Source organism: Tasmannia lanceolata, unplaced genomic scaffold (assembly GCF_043159265.1).
Source record: "Tasmannia lanceolata isolate RefF3 unplaced genomic scaffold, GAP_Taslan_0.1 ptg000008l, whole genome shotgun sequence".
In the NCBI taxonomy this organism is placed as follows: Eukaryota; Viridiplantae; Streptophyta; class Magnoliopsida; order Canellales; family Winteraceae; genus Tasmannia; species Tasmannia lanceolata.
Window position 1 is genome coordinate 27,576,738 of NW_027518685.1, and position 20,907 is coordinate 27,597,644.

The following is a 20,907-nucleotide window of genomic DNA, read 5'->3' on the forward strand; positions in this document are numbered from 1 at the left end:
GAGAAATTATACCGTGAATGCCCATTAGACGGGGTTGGTAGTACCACCCTTGATGTTTGATCCGCATCTGTACCTTAAAAAGTGTGCTGCTGTTGGATCAAATATTAAGGGCGGTGATCTACATGCACATGCCCCATATAAAATCTAGTGCTAATATCATTTCCTGGAAGACCAGGATGAAAAAGAAAGAGAGAACGAGAATAGTTTACAGGGAAAAGAAGCTTAAAAGATGCACGATTAAAGCATTTATAAACATTGAAACAACACAACTAATTACTCGATTTCCATAAATACCCACTTCAGCATTTATTTGTACACAATACAAACCCAAAAAACAAAAAATACCAAAAAAAAAAAATGAGATCAAATTAGAAAAATGAAAACTGTTACAATTCTTATCTCTAGTCTATTCCTACTCTATAGTGGGAATTTTTTTTAAAATAAATAAATTGTTGCGTCATCTTAGAACCAGGTCTGTACCTCCTTCCAATCTGCTCTTGATCCTACTAATGGCACCATCAATGGCGAGATCAAAAGCATCTTGCCTTGTCCGCAGCCCCACCGAACTCCGCGGTGCCTCCTATACATAATCCTAGGCAACAACTCAATCACCTTCTCCCTCATCCTCCTCACCTCAGCCCTAGAAATCCCCAACAGCACGTTCACAATCTTCATACCCTTAAAAACCAACTCCTCTTTCGGTATAAACACCGAGAACTCCCTGTATTCCTCCGCGGGCAAATGCCACCCATACTGCATTTTCGCCGATAGCTCGTCGAAGAAGACCGGTATGCATCCGGCCCATCGAAGGTGGACCGTCGCGTCGGGGTGTCCCCCGGCGGTTGGAGGCAGAAGCTTGCTCGTAGCATGGGGCGCATATACCTGTTGAAGTATAAATGATAAAATAACACCAAATCTAAGGCCCTATTCGTTTAAGATTATGACGACCAATTGTGAGTGCTAAACCGATTATTGGACTCAAATTTAAACATAATTTTGAGTCCAATAATATGTTTGGCACTCACAATCAGTTGTTATAATCTTAAATGAACATGGCCTAACAAGTTTAAGGCCATGTTCGTTTAAGATTATAACAACTGATTGTGAGTGCCAAACTGATTATTAGACTCAAATTTAATTGTAATTTTGAGTCCAATAATTGGTTTCGCACTCACTGGCACTCACATTGAGGGCCTAAGCTTTTGGAGTAATCAAGAGTGATTGATTGTTTCACATGGTATTAGAGCTATAGCCTCTAGGCAGGTAGGGTGTCCACATATTCACTTCGGATCGTATCCACCTATGCCTCAGGCACAATCCATGCAAATCTCTTATCGGTCGGATCGGATTCGGAGTGTTCTTCAGATCCTACTTCCCATGTCTTAGTCACAGTCCATTTCAAATCAGACTGTCCATCAGAGTGTCCTAGCGGGTCCTACAAACATTTGTACACAATTAAAATTCTCAAAAGAGGGCGAGGGTGAGTTGCAACGGCAACGCTTAAAGTCAATGGTTAGAAAAGGAAAAGAAGAGACTGTCTCAAGTCTTGAGACAGATGAATGACAAGATACTAAAAAATAGAAATCGCTCGAAAAATAGATATAGCTTATTTTTACTAAAAACACCCTCAAAATAATACATAATGGGTATTTTTTTTGGATCTTATGATCGGGATCTGAAATATGTCCATGGATCCTAGAAGTGTGTCTAGGTCCTGTCTATTAAACATCGGATTTGGATAGTCTATTGGATTGTCTAGATCCATTGACATCCCTATGGGCAAGTCTTAGGTTTTGATAGACCTGGCAAACGGGTGGGCCAGGCCGGGTCGGGTTCACCCTACTCGTACAGGTCCGAGTCAAACGGGCCGGGTAAAAAATGACCCAGAAATTTACGGATCACTAATTGGTTGATCCAGACCCCACCCGTACAGGCCGGGTGGACCCGTGGGTCACCCTTTTTTTAAAAATGAATTTTCGTTGTTTTTTTTTTTCTATTTTTTAAAGATTTTTATTGCTTTTATAGGGATTTGCTAGCCACCTTCGCAAAAGGCTACTTCACGCCCATCCTTTACATGTGATCATATGATGATAGCCATTTATGGCAGATTTTCTTATTCGTTGACGTGGCTGTCATCATATGCAAAAGGATGGACGGAAGTAGCTTTCTACAAAGGCGCTAGCAAATCCCTTCATGATAATCATGGGGTAATGTCTAGGAGCATGGTTTAAAATTTTGGTTTCGGTAACCGTTTTGGACCCCACTGAAAACCGAAATTTCGGCGAAATCCGAAATTTGATAGTTTGGTTCGAAATTCTGGACCGAAATTTTGTAACACTTGAAAAAAAATAAAATAATGGCATTTAAACGAAATTTCGGACCGAAATTTGGTAAATGGTGAAAAATGAAATTTTGGAAAATTTCGGTTTCGGTCCCCACCGAAATTTCGGATTTCAGTCGAAATTTAAAACCATGTCTAGGAGAAAAATTAGGGCAAAGATGCTTCAAATTAGAAAAACAACTGAAGTAAGGTACCTCTATAGAAAAACTAAGGAAAAAAGGCATAAAAATCTAAAAACTACGGGAAAAAGGTCAAAAATAAAAACTTGTTTCACGTCTCTACGGGCACCCGGGGCACCCACGGATCCACCCGGACCGGGTGGACCCACAGGTCGTTTTCAAACGGGTTTCAAATAAGTGACCCTGACTCGAAAAATAAGGGCAGGCAGGTCGACCCACAGGTCCGGGTCACTTCTTGCCAGGTCTAGGTTTTAATTAAATAACACCAATTCTAACAGTTCAATCTTTTTGAGTTTTTAGAGTAATTGGGTTGTTTCACATGCGGCATAAGGTAGCCTTACTGCAGGTCTCTTGGGTTTTGATTAAATAACATCAATTCCAACAGCGAGATTTTATATTGCGTGAGCCCGTATGGATCAGGAATTTTCAAAAAGTACTGTACGGTTTACACTATAGGATGATCCAAACCGTCCATTTGATGGGCCACAACTTTGCCGCAACGTATTTACGTTGTGCCGAAAACATTATGTCCATAGGATAACCCTAGCCTTCTGATCTATAGAGGAACTGTATATTATGGAAACCTCTATAGATCGGAGGGTTAATATCATTCATCGGTTATGATTTTTTGGACCGTGGCCCATCAAATGGACGGTTTAGATCGGTGTAAGTTCTGTGTACAAGATTTTTTTTAAAAAAATACTGGACTAGATGGGCTTACACCATATAAAAAATCCTCTAACAGCTAATGGATTGTTTCACAATACCTAATTGGGTCGTGCTCCCACACGCCATTAGAGCAATCCACGACCTGGCAAAGGCTCGAGCTGTTCTCGCACTCGGCTCGAATACTATGTCGAATATTCGGCGAGGAAGAAACCCCAACCCCACCACCAGCAAAGACCATAAGGGTGGTGCGCCGGGTGCGGCGCACCCGCGCGAGCCACGACTGGAGCCGGGCGAGATTCGCCGGGTGGAACGAAGTCGGGTAAGGAATCGCCTGCTCCTGCCAAGGCCGCGCGCGCGATTCTAACGTAAGCGCAGTAAAGATAGTGGAGGCAGTCGAGTCCGGCGTAGTAAGGGAGGTAGATTGCGTTGGCCCGGAGAGGGTCCGATATGAGACAAGGGTATTCGAGTATCCGACGGTGGAAAATGAGTTCGAGCATGGATGGGTCCATTCGGAACCAACTATGGTTTTTGTTATGGGTTTTTTGGCCTAGGCCATGGTTGGATAGGTAAGGGCAAAAATTGTCGTAGATTGGGTAGTTTGAGCAGTTTAAGAGGAGATCTAGGTTGAAAATGAAGGGGAATTTTCGGATGTGGACCGGCCGGCCGGTGCATTCGGGCTTGGGTTCGGATTCAATTTGTTGGGGAGTGATAAAATTAAGAAGAAAAAGGAGAAAGAGAGAGAGGAAGAAGATAGTGGTACGGGCCGAAATTCGAAATTTCGCCAAATTTCGGTTTCGGTCCCCGGTCGAAATTTAAAACCATGGCGGTACATCTATTGATAAAGTGTCCGCCAATCAGAATTTATTTGATATGCGCACTCCCTAGTACCAGTACAGCTCAAAGGGGTGTGAATTTAAACTCCCTTTCAGAAGGTCACTGTACTAAGGCGAATATAGGGCACAGTTTTGCAGTGTATTATTAACGGGTAAAGTGGCAGTGTACCCCTGTCTACAACGGCCTTACTTTATATGCATACGGTCCGATCTATAGAGGGTTCGGATCAACACTCTAACATTCAGATCGGAGGGTTAGGATCAACTTATGGAAATGATGTTTGAGGCACAACCTATTTAGGCTGTGGCACATCTAATGGATGGTTTGGATCATCTTATGGTGTGGGCCATACAGTACTTTTAATAATGTGAGGACAGCCCTCATCAAAATATAGTAGTGCTGATAACATTTCCCGAAGAATGAAAGTTCGAATATAAATTCCCTTTCTCATGTTTTATTAATACCCTGTTCGCTCGTGTTTTACTAATACGCCTTCACGGATCCGTCGTGGTCTTACAAACTATACCGATGGTATTGAACTCTATTTAATTGGGAAGTGGAGTTCGAGGTTGATTGTTTGTTTTGGACCGGTGTGATCCAACCAACTCATTATCTTAACTCCTTTCGGCGTATGGAAGCCCATGTGCCAAAGTGGCATCATCATATATTTTAAGGGATTTATTAGGCAAATTTGAGGAAGTGGCTTACTTACCAGGAGATTGGTGGGAAAGTGAATAAGACAAAATCGGCTGAAAAGTGAGCATGTTTGCCTGCTGTCTCCTGCAAAAGTGATCCGTGAAATGACTTTCCACGAAATTGCCTAGCAAATCTTATCATCAAATTCCACCTGGAAAAATCTTTACTATGGATGGGTGGCTTAGGGAATTGACGAATATATTCATTTATAGCAGGGTTGTCAATGAACTCGGACGGCCCTATGGATCCAAAGAATCCGAATGCTAATATAAAAGACCTGAGTACAAACAGTTGGATCCGAACTGTATCCATTAGATGTTATCTTAATTTTCGAAATTATTTCATATTGTGACCCCGACATAGCCAAAAAAATCCGATGGAGTGTCCTAAATTCGAAAGGATGGATCCAATCTATGAAAACACACTTCATATTTTGATTAATTAAGGTATACTCATGGTGGGTATGTTGTAAGGGGATTAGTCCTTATCAGTATAGTTCAAATGTTGTTGTTGTGCCCCTAATTCCCTACATACCTTCTATAGCTGTCAACTCATCTTATTACTTGAATCAAGCTTAGGAACTTACATCATAACTATAGGAATGGATAGAAGCATAGGCACATACTATACCAACATGGGCGTGATAAGGCTTGCTGCTTGCTTTAGAATAGCGCTAATGGGCATTGTAGTGTAAGGTGTAGTGTAAGGAGGTGTTAAAGAGATGGATCATGCAACAGATACGTCCATATCCAAATCATGAGAGATATGGCCTTATCCTGTGTAGTTGTAACTGTCCTACACATCTGGGATGACTTGGCATACTGGATTGATCTTTTGTAATTATCTCTTTGTATCCTTTGTAATCTTTTGTAATTTTCTCTCTGTACTTATCTCTATAAGTAAAGAGCCTTGTGCTACCAAAAGGCAATGAGGGAAAATTCCACAACAAGTGTACTGTGTTAACATGGTATCAGAGCCGAGCCAAGAGGTCTCGAGTTCAAGCCTCCCGGATAGCAAAAATCCACATGCGAAAGTCGGCTCAAAGTGGGACCACATGTGCCACCACGTGTTTGCCAAGTGAGCCACGTGTGGGGGAGTGTTAAAGTATAAAAAATAAATAACGCCTTTCTCCAACAGCTTAAGTTTTTGGAGAAGTTGGTAAGTTAATAGGAGGACCTACGACACTCTCATGGCCATAGGAGGTCTTATTCGAAATGATTTCGAATCATGAACTAGACCTAAACTCATTAAGTAGGATTCAAAAAGCACTCCGAAAAGGATTTGACCAGTAAGAGAGTAGAATGGATCAAGAGCAAAACATAGCTGATCCGATCTGAAGTGGAACCATTCGACACACTTATTGGGGCCCAACAACACCATTAACATGTATTTGTTTTTTTAAAAAATTACTACACGGTGCTGACTTTGTTCGAAGATCCAAACCATTCATTTGTTGTGACCCGGTGTAAATAGGCCTGGTCGAAAAATACATCTTCATAAGACCATTGAGATGATTTTTGGGGCATAGACTATTTACGTTGAAGCTCAACAAATGAATGGTTTGGATATTCGAACAAAGTAGACCAAAGAATTTTCTCAAAAATATGCATTATAAATGTATGCACATATAGGTGAGGTGGGCCCTGTGTAGATTGCGTTACACGAACGTATATTCCGGAAAAAACAATGAAGCCCACCTTGTTACAAGCATGGTTTTAAATTTCGGATTTCGGACCGAAATTTCGGATTTCGGTGGAGACCGACACCGAAATCACGAAAACCCGAAACAGTATTTTATTTAGGTCGAAATTTCGATTTTTCCGAAATTTCACCCAAAAAGCCTGTTTTTTTAATTAATTTAGTATTTCACCGAAATTTAATATTGAATAAAATATTATTTTATTTGTTTCGCCGGATTTCGGCCGAAATTTTGAAATTTCGGTTGAAATTTAGAAATTTCAGGGGTCCGAAACCAGTACCGAAACCGAAATTTTAAACCATGGTTACAAGATTGTGCCCTAAAAAACAGCTCTATTAGATGATCCTAACCCTTTAATATGTAGATAATCTACACCGTATAGAAAATCTTCATAGATCAAAGGGCTAAACTCATCCAATGGAGATGATACGGCCTTATATTATATACCATATAAACTCTCCAAACTTTGAGTCTGCACGCACCTGGCATGTGTGTACTTAGGTTTCGAAACGCTTTGAGAACGGGGAAAGGGAAGACACTGGGCTCTAAACTTTCTTCTCTGTTATCACCCTCCCTAAAAAATTGCAAACAAGAATGCAGAGATTCATTGCCTTATTGCGTAAGCGTTCTTTTTCCAGCCCTCGGATTCTCCCTCAGTACAGAAGCCTCAGTGCTGTTCCAAACAAGGCCGAGAATGAAGATTTCCAAAATCAAGTGAGTTCCTACAAAACCCACTTTCTATTTTCCTTGCATTTTCTCTCTATAAGTTGAAACATATCTGTCTTTGTTTCTATGTAAATATCACTCTTTTAGGTACTAGTTAAAGGCAAAGCTAGTTCTCGGGTTGCGGTTCTCAACAGACCAGATTCTCTCAATGTTTTCAATACTTCAATGGTTCCTTTCTTCCTCCATTTTATAATTTTTTTTTTCATGGGTTTTTTCAATATTGTTGTTTTGCCCTCTATTTACCTGGATATGCATTTCAATTCTTCAGTTGTTGTGAAACAACCAATTACTCCAAAAGAGTTGGTGTTATTTAAAATCATTTATACATTAAAACCCCCTCATGTGTGTCCCCTGTTTTGGGTTGGTAGCCCAAATCGTTCTTTCATTATTTTGAGAAGGGCTGAGATCAATTTCACTATAAGGTTGATTCTGAGAGACCCATTTAATCCCACTCTTTTGATCATTCTGAGAGACCCATTTAAAAGGCGTATTTTTTTTATCCCATTCTTTCACAAAACAGTGAAAGGTTGATTCTGAGAGACCCATTTAATTGCGATATTATCAGAGGTCCATTGGAGCAAAATTAGAACGTCTGAGATTAATAACAAAAGTAAACAGGGCTGACTAACTTGGTTGCGAGGGTGATTAACTCACCTAATCTATTTATACTAGTATACATAGACTAGACGTATTTTTAATATCAAGGTGTTGTTGGGTTTTGAACTCAGGACCTTCCGAGAGGCAATAGCTCTGATACCATGTGAAACAACCAATTACTCCAAAACCTTAAGCTGTTAGAGTTGGTGTTCTTTAGTCATTTGTACTTCAACACTTATACCCATTTAAGAAATTATAAACTATGGTCGATTTTGCTTTGTTTGTTTTAGGGGGCTCGGTTGAAGAAACTGTATGAATCTTGGGAAGAGAATCCAGATATAGGTTTTGTTGTAATGAAGGTAAGCACATGCTTTTCTGGAAATGGGTCTTTTTTCTTTTTAATTCCGGATATTGCAATTGGGATATTGGCAATTTTTCATGACCTTGATTTTACTGCTATCTTGTAAGAGAAAGACTTAGCTTTTGTTTTGAATATCTGAAGGGCAGTGGTAGAGCATTCTGTGCCGGTGGTGACATCATCACCCTTTATAGATTACTCAGTGAAGGTATGTTGATTTGTTGGATTCAATTTTATGTGCTATTATGCTAATTATTTGGAGCCATGGATTCTAGAAAGTTCATGCCACAACACATTGGGAGTTAATAAGCTGCAATTTGACAGGCTGTTGTAACCATGAAGTAGAATTTGGTCTTTAATTGTTATGTTTATGCCCTTCTTTCTTAGCATACACAACAAGGAATATTTCTTTTCCCACACATGTCCTTCACTTCCATCAATGTATGATGATGGTGAAGGTTGGGGCTTGGTAGAGGGCGTTGCAGATTAACAATGAAACACTTTTGACATCTTCAAAAAGTTTGCTAATCTTGTTAAAATCTTCTCTAAGAAGCTTGGGACAATGAGAAAAATGAATGGTTAATATTGCGTTATCACATTGGAGGGATTTATTTGGAGTTGGACTAGGAAGACGGTGATTGTCCAAATTAAATTTTGGACAGCAACAACCCACTGTGCACGTGGTGCCCTATTAAAACAGTGATCACAATTACAGTTTGTATGAGTTTAAAGAGGTCACTTGACACCCTTTAATTAATCAATCAATTTATTTTTTTTCCCAAGTTTTGTCTTATTCTTCATCACCATTTTCATCAAAGTCAGTTACTGATTCTTTAGAACAAATATTGTTTTGCTGCTGGTGTAAGTGACCACTATATGCTTTGGAGCAATGTTAGTGGTTCACCATTGCATTTTGGTAACATTCTGTTTGCTGAAAACAATATGACGTCAATATTTGAAAATAAAGCATGTTGGTTTCCCATTTTAGGATCAAGATCATTGGCGAATCTGCATATGTTGTGGGTGTTGAGTGGGTGTTGACCTCATGACTGACCAATTATATGCTGTCTATGTTACAAATGATTCTTTGGGTATTGTTTCCAAAAGATTTGGGATCTTGGTGTTTAAACTCTTACCTTATCAACCTCCAGCATAAAGAAGCTTCTAGTTAACTTTTTTTCCTCTCCTTTTAAACAATAAGAAAGCAATATTGAAAGAGGAGGGGACTAAGCTAAACCATATCTAGTGTCACCCTCTTTAGCAAGGTAGTCCACTACATTACTAGTCTCTAAGCACATGCAAACATGAAATCTTTCAACTAACCACCACAGTCCAGCCTATGAGGGGCTTCCCAAACAATTGCATTCAAAGTGTCGTCTTTAGGCTTTAGTTCATAACTTCCCTCCCATCTATGGTTTTATATTTTGTCTGAAACATTTCGTTTCAGCAGAAATGTTTCGATTTTGGCTGCTACCGAAACGAAATCCACTTAGATTCGGAAAAATACCACATTTCGCCCGAAATTTTGAGTTTTCGCTTGAAATTTCGTTAATGTTTCGGTTGAATATGCAAAACATGCAACTTTTTGGATACAATAACCAATGTTTCTGTTGAAATATCGACATTCAACAGAAACCCTGACAAAAATATACTCCACTCGTAGAAAAGAGAAGAAAAATGCGATTCCTTTTAGACTTTCTAAAAGAGACAAAAAAAAAAAAAAGAGAAAACAAAAGAAAACCAGTGGTGAAGAATCCTACCTAGATTTTGGCCGTAATTTCGTACCAAAATGTTTTCGTGATGTTACAAGATTTCGGCCGAAATTTTATACCGAAACCGAAATGTTTTCGTTTCACTGATGACCGAAACCGAAATTGAAACTGTAATGTTTCCGTTTCGATGATGACCGAAACGGAAACTGAAACCAAAATTTAAAACCTTGCTCCCATCTCCTTTTGATAACAGGCAACCTGGTGATGAGGGCTCTACCCTCAACTTCATTTAAGTACTTAATGGCTATAAGGCTTAAGAATGCCATTACTATCTCTCCTTAGTCATTTATAATAGCACCTCCACTCCGATTGGTTTATGCTTGGATGTTTTTAGCTTTCATTGTTGGATTTATGCTTCAGTAATCAATTGTGTAAACTGTAGCTTATTTTATGCAGGAAAGGTGGAAGAATGTAAGGATTTCTTCAGGACATTATATAAGTTCATATATGTACTTAGTACATATTTGAAGCCACATGTGAGTACCATTCAACTTTCCAAATGTTGTAATATGTAGTTGATTCTTGAGCATGAGTTGGTTTCATCAAAGATGCGTGGTTCCATCAACTTTCCAAGCATCAATATTGGGCTAGATATAAATTGTTGAAATAATAGCTTAAATTTCCTATCAGCTTTGTCAATGTTTAGTTTTGACTACATCCAACTGTATTCCAAAAGTAATGCATCTCTAGTTGAAGAATGAACTTATGAAAGCCCCGATCACAGACTGTGCAGATTGTAGGCCCAATAAGAGGCATATTTTCCTATTAGGACTTTTAGGGATCTTTTTATTATTGTTCGGGCCCCGTAGGGATCTTTTTCTTGTTCAACCTGACCCGATCCAAGTTGCACCCCTAAAATCTACTCTTTCATCTTAAATCCTTTCACAACTACTCAATATGCTTGCTGCTTGTGACCTTTGAAAACCTCTTCATGAACCAGTAGTCTGAAGCAAGGATTAAGCATCTTTGTTTTGAATTGCAAAATTTTCCAGATTGGAACTGCATTAGCTTTATACTATCTCAATCATTTGTGGGGAATTTTTTTTTATCAAAATTCAACAACTTTGGAATGATAAGGACAATGTCCAATATATTCTTAGTGGTCCTGAAGATGAAGATAAAGTTTCGGAACATCTATGGTCTGCTATAAAGTTTTGTGACATCTATGATCTATTTTCATCCTTATTGGAACTGCATTAATATGGTGAACTAAAAGTTCTTCTATTAGCTACCATTTAGTTCTCATCTACTCTGTTTTTACTCATTATGTACTTCTGTCCAAATTTTATTTTTAAGATGGGCAAAACAATGTTTATATTTCATCCTGTTGTTCTATAAAGAATTGTTTGAGACCATGTAATTGCCTGTTTCTTATTGTTAATTGGGCTTAGGACATTAACATTACTTGTTTAATGGCTTCCATGTAGGTGGCTATCTTAGATGGTATTACCATGGGAGGTGGGGCTGGAATTTCAATTCCAGGGACATTCCGTGTGGCAACTGATAAAACTGTATGCTTTATTAATCTATATTTAGAAGTACTCGTTTATTTATTGAATTGTTAATTGCCTTGCTTCATTAAAACTTTTTTTATCCTGATACATATACAACATTGTCTTGTCTTATTTTAAAGACAATTCTCGATTAGTTCATCGTATAGCATCAACAACTTTAAATACACGGTCATTGCCAAAAGGAAAAGAGCACATTTTGTTGCTATAAATAGATCACTTTTTCTGACTAATATGCTGGTGGAAGATTTGGGATTGTTCACTTTTATTCAATTTCAATTTCTTTCCCTTGTTAAAATCAATGAATCATACATGTACGTGAAGGCCAGTACTTTTGGCTGTTCTGGGAAGTGTCTTTCACTGTATGCTTCCGGTGTGCATTGGTGATTCAGAAATCAATTGCAACCTTAACAGAGCTCTTGTTTATTGCAAATGTCGTATCATTAAAGAAATGCAAACGTGGTTGTTGCCATCCACTGAGGAATGCTTACCTATGAAATCCAAAATTTTGGACGAAATATCTTGTTTTCGGCCAAGACTGAAACCGAAAGTACATTGAATCGAAATTTTACAAAATTTCCCCGAAATTTAATTTTACTGAAAATTTTGTTTTTCACACTTATTTACCAAATTTCTACTGAAATGTTTAAGATTTCCACCGAAATTACCGAGATTTCCACCAACATTTTATACATTTCAGTGGAAAATTTTTAAAAATCCGAAATTTTTATCAATGCTTTGCATGATTTCGGCTGAAGCCGAAACATTTCAGCCGAAACTGAATTTTCGGTTTCAGTGGTGGCCGAAATCGACATTTAAAACCTTGATAACATCAAACGGTCTTGCAGTGCATCTGTATAGTTTTATTTATGCTACTGATAGTGGCAATACCATGCTTTGATAACTGCACAATCTCACCTTGTCTTTTTATTATTTAACCAGCTGCCAAAAGTTATTACAATTTCCAAGAAGCTCTTAGAAGGCAATTAAATAACAAAAGACAAGGTGTGTCTGTGCAAATATCAAAGCATGGTAGTGTCAATATTAGTAGGCTTTATTTATTATTACAATAGCCGGTATTGGAGTGGCTGTTTTCGGGCTGACATTTTGCATACTGGTTCCCATTCCATTTTCAACCTATGGTATTTCAGTTCTGATTTCCCCTTGAGCAACTTGTTCTTTTGAATAGGAAAGAGAAATCTACTGTTCTGAAGATCAGAGAGAAAACAGAAAGCAAGGGTTTCTACATTGGAAAAGCTTATGGGATTAAGCATCTTTTTGTACAGTGGCATATTCTGTAATTAAATAAAAATTCCCTTCGATGGAGTGCCATTAAAATTGCAGCGTTCTTTTTTTCTTTTGGAGGAATCAACATATTGGATTGGTATTTCACTTAATTCAGGAAACAAAGAATGAAGTTATTCTCAAGCTACCCTGAGCTACCTATGAAGAAATTTACAGAAGCCTCATATGAAAGCTTTATGACCTGGTTAACATTAAGTGCTCGTTAACCGTAATAAACATTTTTTTATATAGCTTGAGATGAAGTATTAGTATTCTTTTTTCCACTTTTTTGCTATATCTTATATTCACTTTTTTCCTGGTTATTAGTATTATTGTTGTTATTTTTTTTGTATGAAGGATTTTATTCAGATTTTGTTTATTGGGTTTTTTTCATCTCGCCCTATCTTATGTATGCTTGATTTCATTTGCTCAAGCAAGGTTCCGTTACTTTCTTAATATGACTTTCCAGACTCTAGGCTCCAATAATGCTTTGTGTGTCTAATTAGCTATCCATTGTATTGTAAATGAAGTAATTTGGATGTTGTTTTTTTGTTGTATTTATCTCCCCGGTGTTTTGTTTTGAATCTCACTTTTTTTATCCAGCAGTTGAAATCCAGTTCAAAGTTTTCTCACATTATGGGGATAAATTACAGGTTTTTGCTACTCCAGAAACTCAAATTGGGTTCCATCCTGATGCTGGGGCTTCCTTTTACCTTTCTCGTCTACCTGGTTATTTTGGTAAGTTTTTATATCAGATACAAATCGTTGCAATTTCCAATGCGTACTTAATTTTCTTGGTTGGGTATAACTTCTAACTTTTGCATATGAGAATGAATAACTTCTTACTTTTCTTGGTTTAGGTAAGTTTTTTCTCATATGCACCTTTGTATTTTGAGCTACTTACGAATTATCTGTTCTCTTATAGGCTGATTGAGAGTGCGCATATTGCAGATAGTGGCATTAAGGGCTTCTTCTTGTTAAACTTAATACCAAAGCAGTCGTGAAAAGAGTATAGTGTGAGGAAGGAAATTTCATGGTTGTGCTTGGGAAAGAGCATGTTAATTGTGTAAGGGAGGTGCCCTCTATGATTAGTGGCGAGAGATTATGGGGATTAAGGGTTGTTTTCTGCTGGAAGGTGTGGTGGTGGACTCTGGGGTGACAGAGAAAATATGCAACCTAAGCCATAATAAAAACTTCCCTTTAATTTTTACCAAGGAGTAACACATGAACATTTACTTCTAATTGAAGATTTTTTAACACTTCAAATAATTCTTTTTTTTTCAATGATCGTCTTTGCTTTGTAATTGATAATTTTTGCCCCTTCTCTTTATGGGATACAATAAGCTCAACAAGGAGATACCATATCAATGTTTAAAAACTCTAAACTCGGATGAGAACTCAGCCAATTAAAAAAGGAACAGACTCGGGTGAGTCAGTGATTGATATGGTCAATTTGTCATCATCTCAGGTGAGTCAAAAGGAATTTTTGATTGACTTGGTAAGGCAAAACTCGGTCTTGGATAAGAACTCAGCCAAGGTAAAACCGAGTCGACCTGGGCAACCTAATGATTGAATCAGGGAGTTTCTAAACACTGTACCTTGTAATAAAGCTTACAAAATCAGAACGCACACAAGGAATCTTTGGATAATCCCTGATCAATAGTACACTTCGAAACATTGCATCAATTGAAAGGTGCGACCTTAACTGGAATTATCTGAAAAAAGTTAAAAAAAAAAAAAGATTCTCAGTGATAGTATCAGAACTTACTTTTTTTTTAAGTGATTGAATGAAAATAAAAATATGGCTTCGCCCGGGTATCAGAGATTACTTGATATGCACTTTTTTATTGTCTTGTTCTCTTTGTAGGAGAATACTTGGCTCTCACAGGGGAAAAACTCAATGGAGTAGAAATGATTGCCTGTGGACTTGCTACACACTATTCACTCAATGCAGTTTGTTCTCCCAAGCCTTTTTCTCTTTTGGAATTTAGTTCCACATGTTGATTCCTGTGTTTCTTCGCAATGTGATAACTACATCTCTTTAACAGAGGCTTAGTTGGATCGAAGATCGACTTGGTAAATTGATTACAGATGATCCTTCTGTCATAGAATCTTCTCTCGAGCAATATGGTGATCTTGTGTATCCAGATAAGAGGAGCGTCCTTCATAAGTACGTTTCCTTCCACCTTTTTCGTTTTCTGTCTTGATGCTGCCACCCAATATAAGGATTCCTCTTTCATTGTCACTGTGATATATATATATATATATATATATATATATATATATATATATATATATATATATATATATATATATATATATATATAGAGAGAGAGAGAGAGAGAGAGAGAGAGAGAGAGAGAAGTGTATCTACTCGAACGTGTAGATAACTCATCTACTCTGTTGGCCAGCAGTGAGCCCACATTGTTTGGAGTATCTACTCGTTCGAGTAGATAACTCATCTACTCTGTTGGCCAGTAGTGAGCCCACATTGTTTGGATGATCCAAAGCATTCATTTGATAGGACCTGACATATATAGGGAGTGCCCAAAAAATCAGCTCCTTAGGATCATCCTAACCCTTCGAATTGTGGAGGTAAAAAATGGACAGATTTGTGGAGGTTTATAACCGGCCATTTTAACCTCCACAAATCGAAGGGTTGGGATGATCCTCTGGAGAAAAGTGTTTCTACTTGACCGAGTAGATAACTTATCTACTCCGCCGGCTTAAAATACAGTGGGGGCCCACATTGTTTAGGTGATGCAAACCATTCATTTGATGGGCCCTGACATAGATAGGGTGTGCCCAAAATATCAGCTCCATAGGATCCTAACCCTTCAATTTGTGGAGGTTAAAATGGATGGGTATAAACCTCCACGGTGGTGCATGAAATTTTGATCACACACACACACACACACACAGAGAGAGAGAGAGAGAGAGAGAGAGAGAGAGAGAGAGAGAGAGAGAGAGAGATTATATGATTACATTGTGGCTGACCGTGCACCAACAACGGCAGGAACCCATCCTTTGATATTTAATCCAACAACAACACCCTAAAAAGTCAAAAAGGGGCTGCTGTTGGATCATATATCAAGGATGGGCTTCCCACCCTTGTAGTTACATGGTCGGCCCCCATATAAAAGATCTCTCTCTCTCTCTCTCTCTCTCTATATATATATATATATATATATATATATATATATATATATATATATATATATGGGCTTATTGTTCCTGCTCGGTCGAGCAGATAACGTTATATGCTTGGTTGGCCAGAAACCCAGTTTGGGTGATCCAAAGCATTCATTTGATGGTTCCTCACATAGATAAGGTGTGCCCCCAAAATCAGCTCCATAGGATCATCCTAACCCTTCAAACTGTGGAGGTAAAAAATGGATAGATTTGTGAAGGTTTATACCCGTCCATTTTAGCCTCCATAGGATCATCCTATGGGGCTGATTTTTTGGGCCCACCTTGTCTATGTGAGGGCCCATCAAATGAATGGCTTGCATCACCCAAACAATGTGGGCCCCCATTTTTTTGGCCAACTTAGCAGATAAGTAATTTGCTCGAAGTTGTGATCATGTTGATCCAATACAAGACAAGATTTTCCAAGATTATTGTAGGAAATGGTCCCAACAACTTGTAGCCCACCAAATATTGCTTTTATTTTATGCAGAAGATCTCAAAGATTTCCCAGCAATTCTTAGCCCACCTGATAAGGCTTTGTTTTATACAAAAGATTGGCACAAGATGCCATTTTGTTATAATGTATCTTCTACAAATGAGTATAAGGTGCCCACGTCAGTAGCCTATAAATATTGGCACTACTATGTTTTGATAATTGCACTAACTCACCTTGTCGTTTATTATTTACACTACTTTCAAAGAACAGACAAGATGAGTTTGTGCAATTATCAAAACATGGTAGTGCAAATAGCAGTAGCCTATTTATATTATATTCATAACATGAATTCCTCAGATGCTATATAATTGCATATCTTTAGTTATCCTTATTGGATGCTTTGTTTACATATCATAGAGAGCCAATAAACTATTTATTCATGCTACTAAAAAACCATTTATTCATGAAAAATATTTCAAAAAAGCTAAATAGCAGGGCCAGCTCTGCTGCACAAATTGAGGCATGCCTTTTCTATACAAAAGGGATCTCTATCAATCCATGGTTCGCTGATAGTTGCATAAGTATTCTGTAGCATGCCTTGGCAATCCTATATATATCTATACACACACACACACACACACACACACACACAGAGAGAGAGAGAGAGAGAGAGAGAGAGAGAGAGAGAGAGAGAGAGAGAGAGAGAGAGAGAGAGAGAGAGAGAGAGAGAGAACAGTTCCTGCGCTCGAGCGCAGATAAGTTTTCTCATATATATATATATATATATATGAATGATCAATTATTTGCAGGGATGTGTTTGCTCATAGCTATAATTCTGTTGATCGGTAAGTGTGAAAAAAATGTGATTGTACAACAAATGTCTCCACAACCAAAATTTATGCTCATGCTTGCAGATATTTATTTAGCAAGTATGTTATAAAATTCACGCGTGAACGTACCCATGTATTTTAAATGTTAATCTCCCTAATCAAAACCAAAACCATGGTGTTAAGACTTAACATAATGAATAAATGGTTAAGGAATAGGACATACTTGAACATTGTCAGTTACCTTACCGCTCTTTGGAATATTTTGCTACAAAAAGAAGGATACCGTGAATAAAGTACATAAAACATGCTTGGTGAATATGATATAAATCAGTGGAAAAAATCATTTTTGATGCATTTCTACAATTTATAGGACTAATGGAACCTTTTATGATAATGTGGAGGTTGCTTTCTGATTTGCATGTTTCATTAAGTGTACATACAGATATGTTTTCTGATTTGCCTGTTTCATTAAGTGTACATACACATATATCTCTTTTCCTGTTGCAATGAGAATAGATTTTCTCACCGTAGTTTTTATGTCCTTTTAAAATGGGGATACCTATAACTTGGGTATTTTGGATAGCGGTTCTATTTTGTAGCATACTAATTTCCTTTTTATTTCTTGTTATTTATTCAGGATTGAGATTATTGATAAATGTTTTGGCCATGACACGGTTGAGGAAATTATGGATGCTCTGGTAAGCATTTCTTAGGAGTTCAATAAACTTGGCACTTGTGAATGTCCACTGAGTTGTGATCCAGTGAATCCACTTGGTGGCTCGTAAGTCAATCACTGTGCTTTGATTAAACTAAGAAGTGTGGGAAAGGAAATATCATGTCAATTATTAAAATCTAGAAAATTGTTAGCAAGGACTATCTTGACATAGAAATAGCATACTATAGTAATGCCACATTGTGATATTATTGTAGTATCCTGTAGTGGCTCAGGTAATCAACTTGACTCCCTATAAAACTTGGTTACTTACGTGAGAAAGACCTAGAATCTTAGCCAATTGGACTTGATTTGAAGTAGGACAGATGGATTTGGTCCATTTTCAAGTACCATCCATCGGTTATGTCTCAACTCAACTCAACTCAACAAAGCCTTTGTCCCAAACTAGTTGGGGTCTGCTAAAATGAATCCTTTAGAAAAATTTCATGAAGATCCGTTGGTTATGTCTAGGTGTTGTTAATACATGCTACTCACTTTGAACTTTTTGGTATATGCATTGTCTCTTATCTAAATGATAGGATAAAAAGGACCTCGTTGGGCCTGATAATTTTCATATTGACTGTGCCTTGAAGATGCCACCCTACTTTTCAAGCTATCAGGTGGATATGGTTTTCTCCGCCGCCTTTCCTTTCAGGCATCTTTTCCTTCTCAGACATTTGACTTTTTACTCCAATAGATCCAAAACCCTTAGGTATTCATCTTTACTATTTGAGCCAAAAGATAAACCAACCTATCTGTAATCTCTACAAGTGTTTCAAATTCTAAAATTTTGGTACCTGGACGATTGCATATCCAATCTCGCCTACCTTCATCTCGCTAATATCTATGTTTCTTCTGTTTCTAATTGACTTTCTGCCATTTCACCTCTACCTAGCCATGCACTATTACCATTCATAAGATTCAATGAACCACTGTTTGCAATAGATAGATGCCAAAGCTTCTTATTACTTCTCTAGTTTACTGAGCAACCACCCTTGACTTTGCACTGTCGTCATAAATTAAGGTTCTAGTTTCCTATTTGTTATTCTCTTTTGGTTCTGAAAATTCAAATTGTGGTTCCTTGACAAGTTTCTCCTTGGAGTTATTAGAAAAACCACTGTTTCCAAGTTCATTTCGAATGATGCACCTTAAGATTTTTAAAGTTTCATCTTATTGAAAATAAACACCATAATTTTACAGTTTTATCTGTGTCCCTACATGCCAACACATGGCATACTTGTTTCACTACATCGGTTAATATCGACCTTGTTTTGCCGGTTTATGGGGTGACTTTGCCCCTTTTTTCCACTAATTGCCTTCTCAGGAAGGTGAGGCAGCTAGGTCATATGATGAATGGTCTACTTCAGCACTGAAGAAGCTAAAAGAAGCATCACCTTTGAGCTTAAAAGTTACATTAAAATCAGTGAGTTACTATGCATTTATTACTAATTTACTACGGGATTCTTATGCATTACATGCATACATAATAATTTGACCCATATTTTCTGTTGGATATAGATACGTGAAGGAAGGTATCAGAGTCTTGTCCAATGCTTGGTCCGTGAGTATCGGATGTCCGTCCATGGAATCTCCAAACGGGTCTCAGATGATTTCTGTGAGGTATAGAGACCAAGGTTTGAAATTTCGGTTTCTGTTTCAGCCTCAGCCGAAAAGAAAATTTCGGTGGCAATTTCTGTTTCGGTGGAAATTTCGGTGTAAATCTTATAATTTCGGCCTAAATTTTTAAATTTTGGTTTCTGTTTTAAATTTCGGTCCCTGCCAGCTGAAATTGAAAACCATGATAGAGAATACATCCACCTATATTGAGAAAAATTCAATCATGGCATCCCTTCTTACGTTTTGACTTTGTTTTTTTTAGGGTATTCGGGCACGATTGGTTGACAAGGACTTTACTCCGAAGGTATCAAGTGTTATGTCTGTTATACCATGCATGAGCTATTGAATCGACTACAATCATGATTAGTAATATGCTTTGTATCAAAAATATGCAGTGGGATCCACCATCCTTGGAGTTAGTATCAAAAGACATGGTGGACTGCTTTTTCTCTCCACTTAGTGAATTTGATCCTGAACTAAAGCTGCCCACAACATTACGAGAACCTTTTATCTGACCGCAGATCCTGCAGGTTCTGGTCTCATCTTACATATATTCAATTGAATCTATATTTCGATGCACATTGTAAAACAGTTTAGATAAATAGCGGATTGGTAGTTTGTCTGGCACTCCTAGTTGGTATTCGTATCTCAATGAAGTTTTTTCAAACATATTTTCCATTTATGGTGACTTTATCCTCTGATGCGCTTTTCCAAACATTGTTTTGTAGCTTTGGGATATGCAATTAGAGCCTCAACTGCTGAAAAATATCCAGAGGTGTCCATTACCAGCTGTTTTGAGAAATAAAGGAGCTGGGAGAGGCAGCTCTCTTGCAGGGTTTGCTTTTTAACTTAACATTGGTGATTTTGAGATCTAAAGTTCTGTGATTACAGGATTTCATTGTTCAACTGGGCACAGATGTGTCACTCCTCACTTTATTATACTCCTCTGATTGACTCTTGATAGCTTTTGGGTACTGTAACAACTGTTAGCAGCTAATTAGAATAGTGTTGAATGAAGAGAGGAGTGTCATTACTAACGCAAGAGGGGGTGGATGTCGTTTTGCATCTCAATGTAAAATCGGTTGGGCACATATGAGATCTGAACTATTTATTTTGCAAGCATCCATGGAGGGGCTAATCCCAAAAAACTGCAGTTATTGGGTAATCCTAACTGAGGACATTTTGCCCACTGGGTATGGAATATTTCTAATTTTTGTTCTCCGGTGTTCGGTTCTTGACAACCTTTAAGAGCCTATGCAACTTCTGGGACAAAGGCTTAGTTGAGTTGAGTTGAGTAGAGTAAAAAAAAAAATATCCATAACACGACCTGGCATATAAATTGTTAGAATTAGTGAACAAGTAGTCCCAACTTGTAATTTTTCCTGCTCTCACGTTCGGCATGAAAAATTTTCATGAAAAATTTATTTACCCAGGGGCCATTTGGATACGTAGATTTT

General features: G+C 37.8%; 1 protein-coding gene and 1 pseudogene across 3 annotated transcripts; one reads left to right on the forward strand and one right to left on the reverse strand.

The window, feature by feature from the left end:
- Positions 1-261: 261 nt before the first annotated feature.
- On the reverse strand, positions 262-5,080 carry LOC143882851 (putative xyloglucan galactosyltransferase GT19 pseudogene; annotated as a pseudogene). The gene is made up of 3 exons (XR_013252318.1): positions 4,997-5,080; positions 3,288-3,736; positions 262-882 (listed from the first exon to the last, which is right to left on the reverse strand). The product of XR_013252318.1 is annotated as a putative xyloglucan galactosyltransferase GT19 pseudogene (transcript).
- Positions 5,081-6,873: 1,793 nt separating this feature from the next.
- LOC143885030 (small ribosomal subunit protein mS47-like) lies at positions 6,874-20,669 on the forward strand. 2 transcript variants are annotated; one of them, XM_077388980.1, is made up of 15 exons: positions 6,874-7,132; positions 7,232-7,312; positions 8,032-8,100; positions 8,244-8,307; positions 10,268-10,347; positions 11,299-11,382; positions 13,320-13,404; positions 14,534-14,619; positions 14,715-14,836; positions 17,759-17,819; positions 19,158-19,256; positions 19,352-19,453; positions 19,713-19,754; positions 19,846-19,980; positions 20,179-20,669. In XM_077388980.1, exons 1-14 carry the CDS (start codon positions 7,013-7,015, stop codon positions 19,963-19,965), a joined length of 1,215 nt encoding a protein of 404 aa, XP_077245095.1. In that variant the 5' UTR covers positions 6,874-7,012; the 3' UTR covers positions 19,966-19,980; positions 20,179-20,669. The 2 variants fall into 2 exon arrangements, with proteins under 2 accessions (XP_077245095.1, XP_077245096.1); XM_077388981.1 differs by lacking the exon at positions 7,232-7,312.
- The last annotated feature ends 238 nt before the right edge of the window (positions 20,670-20,907 follow it).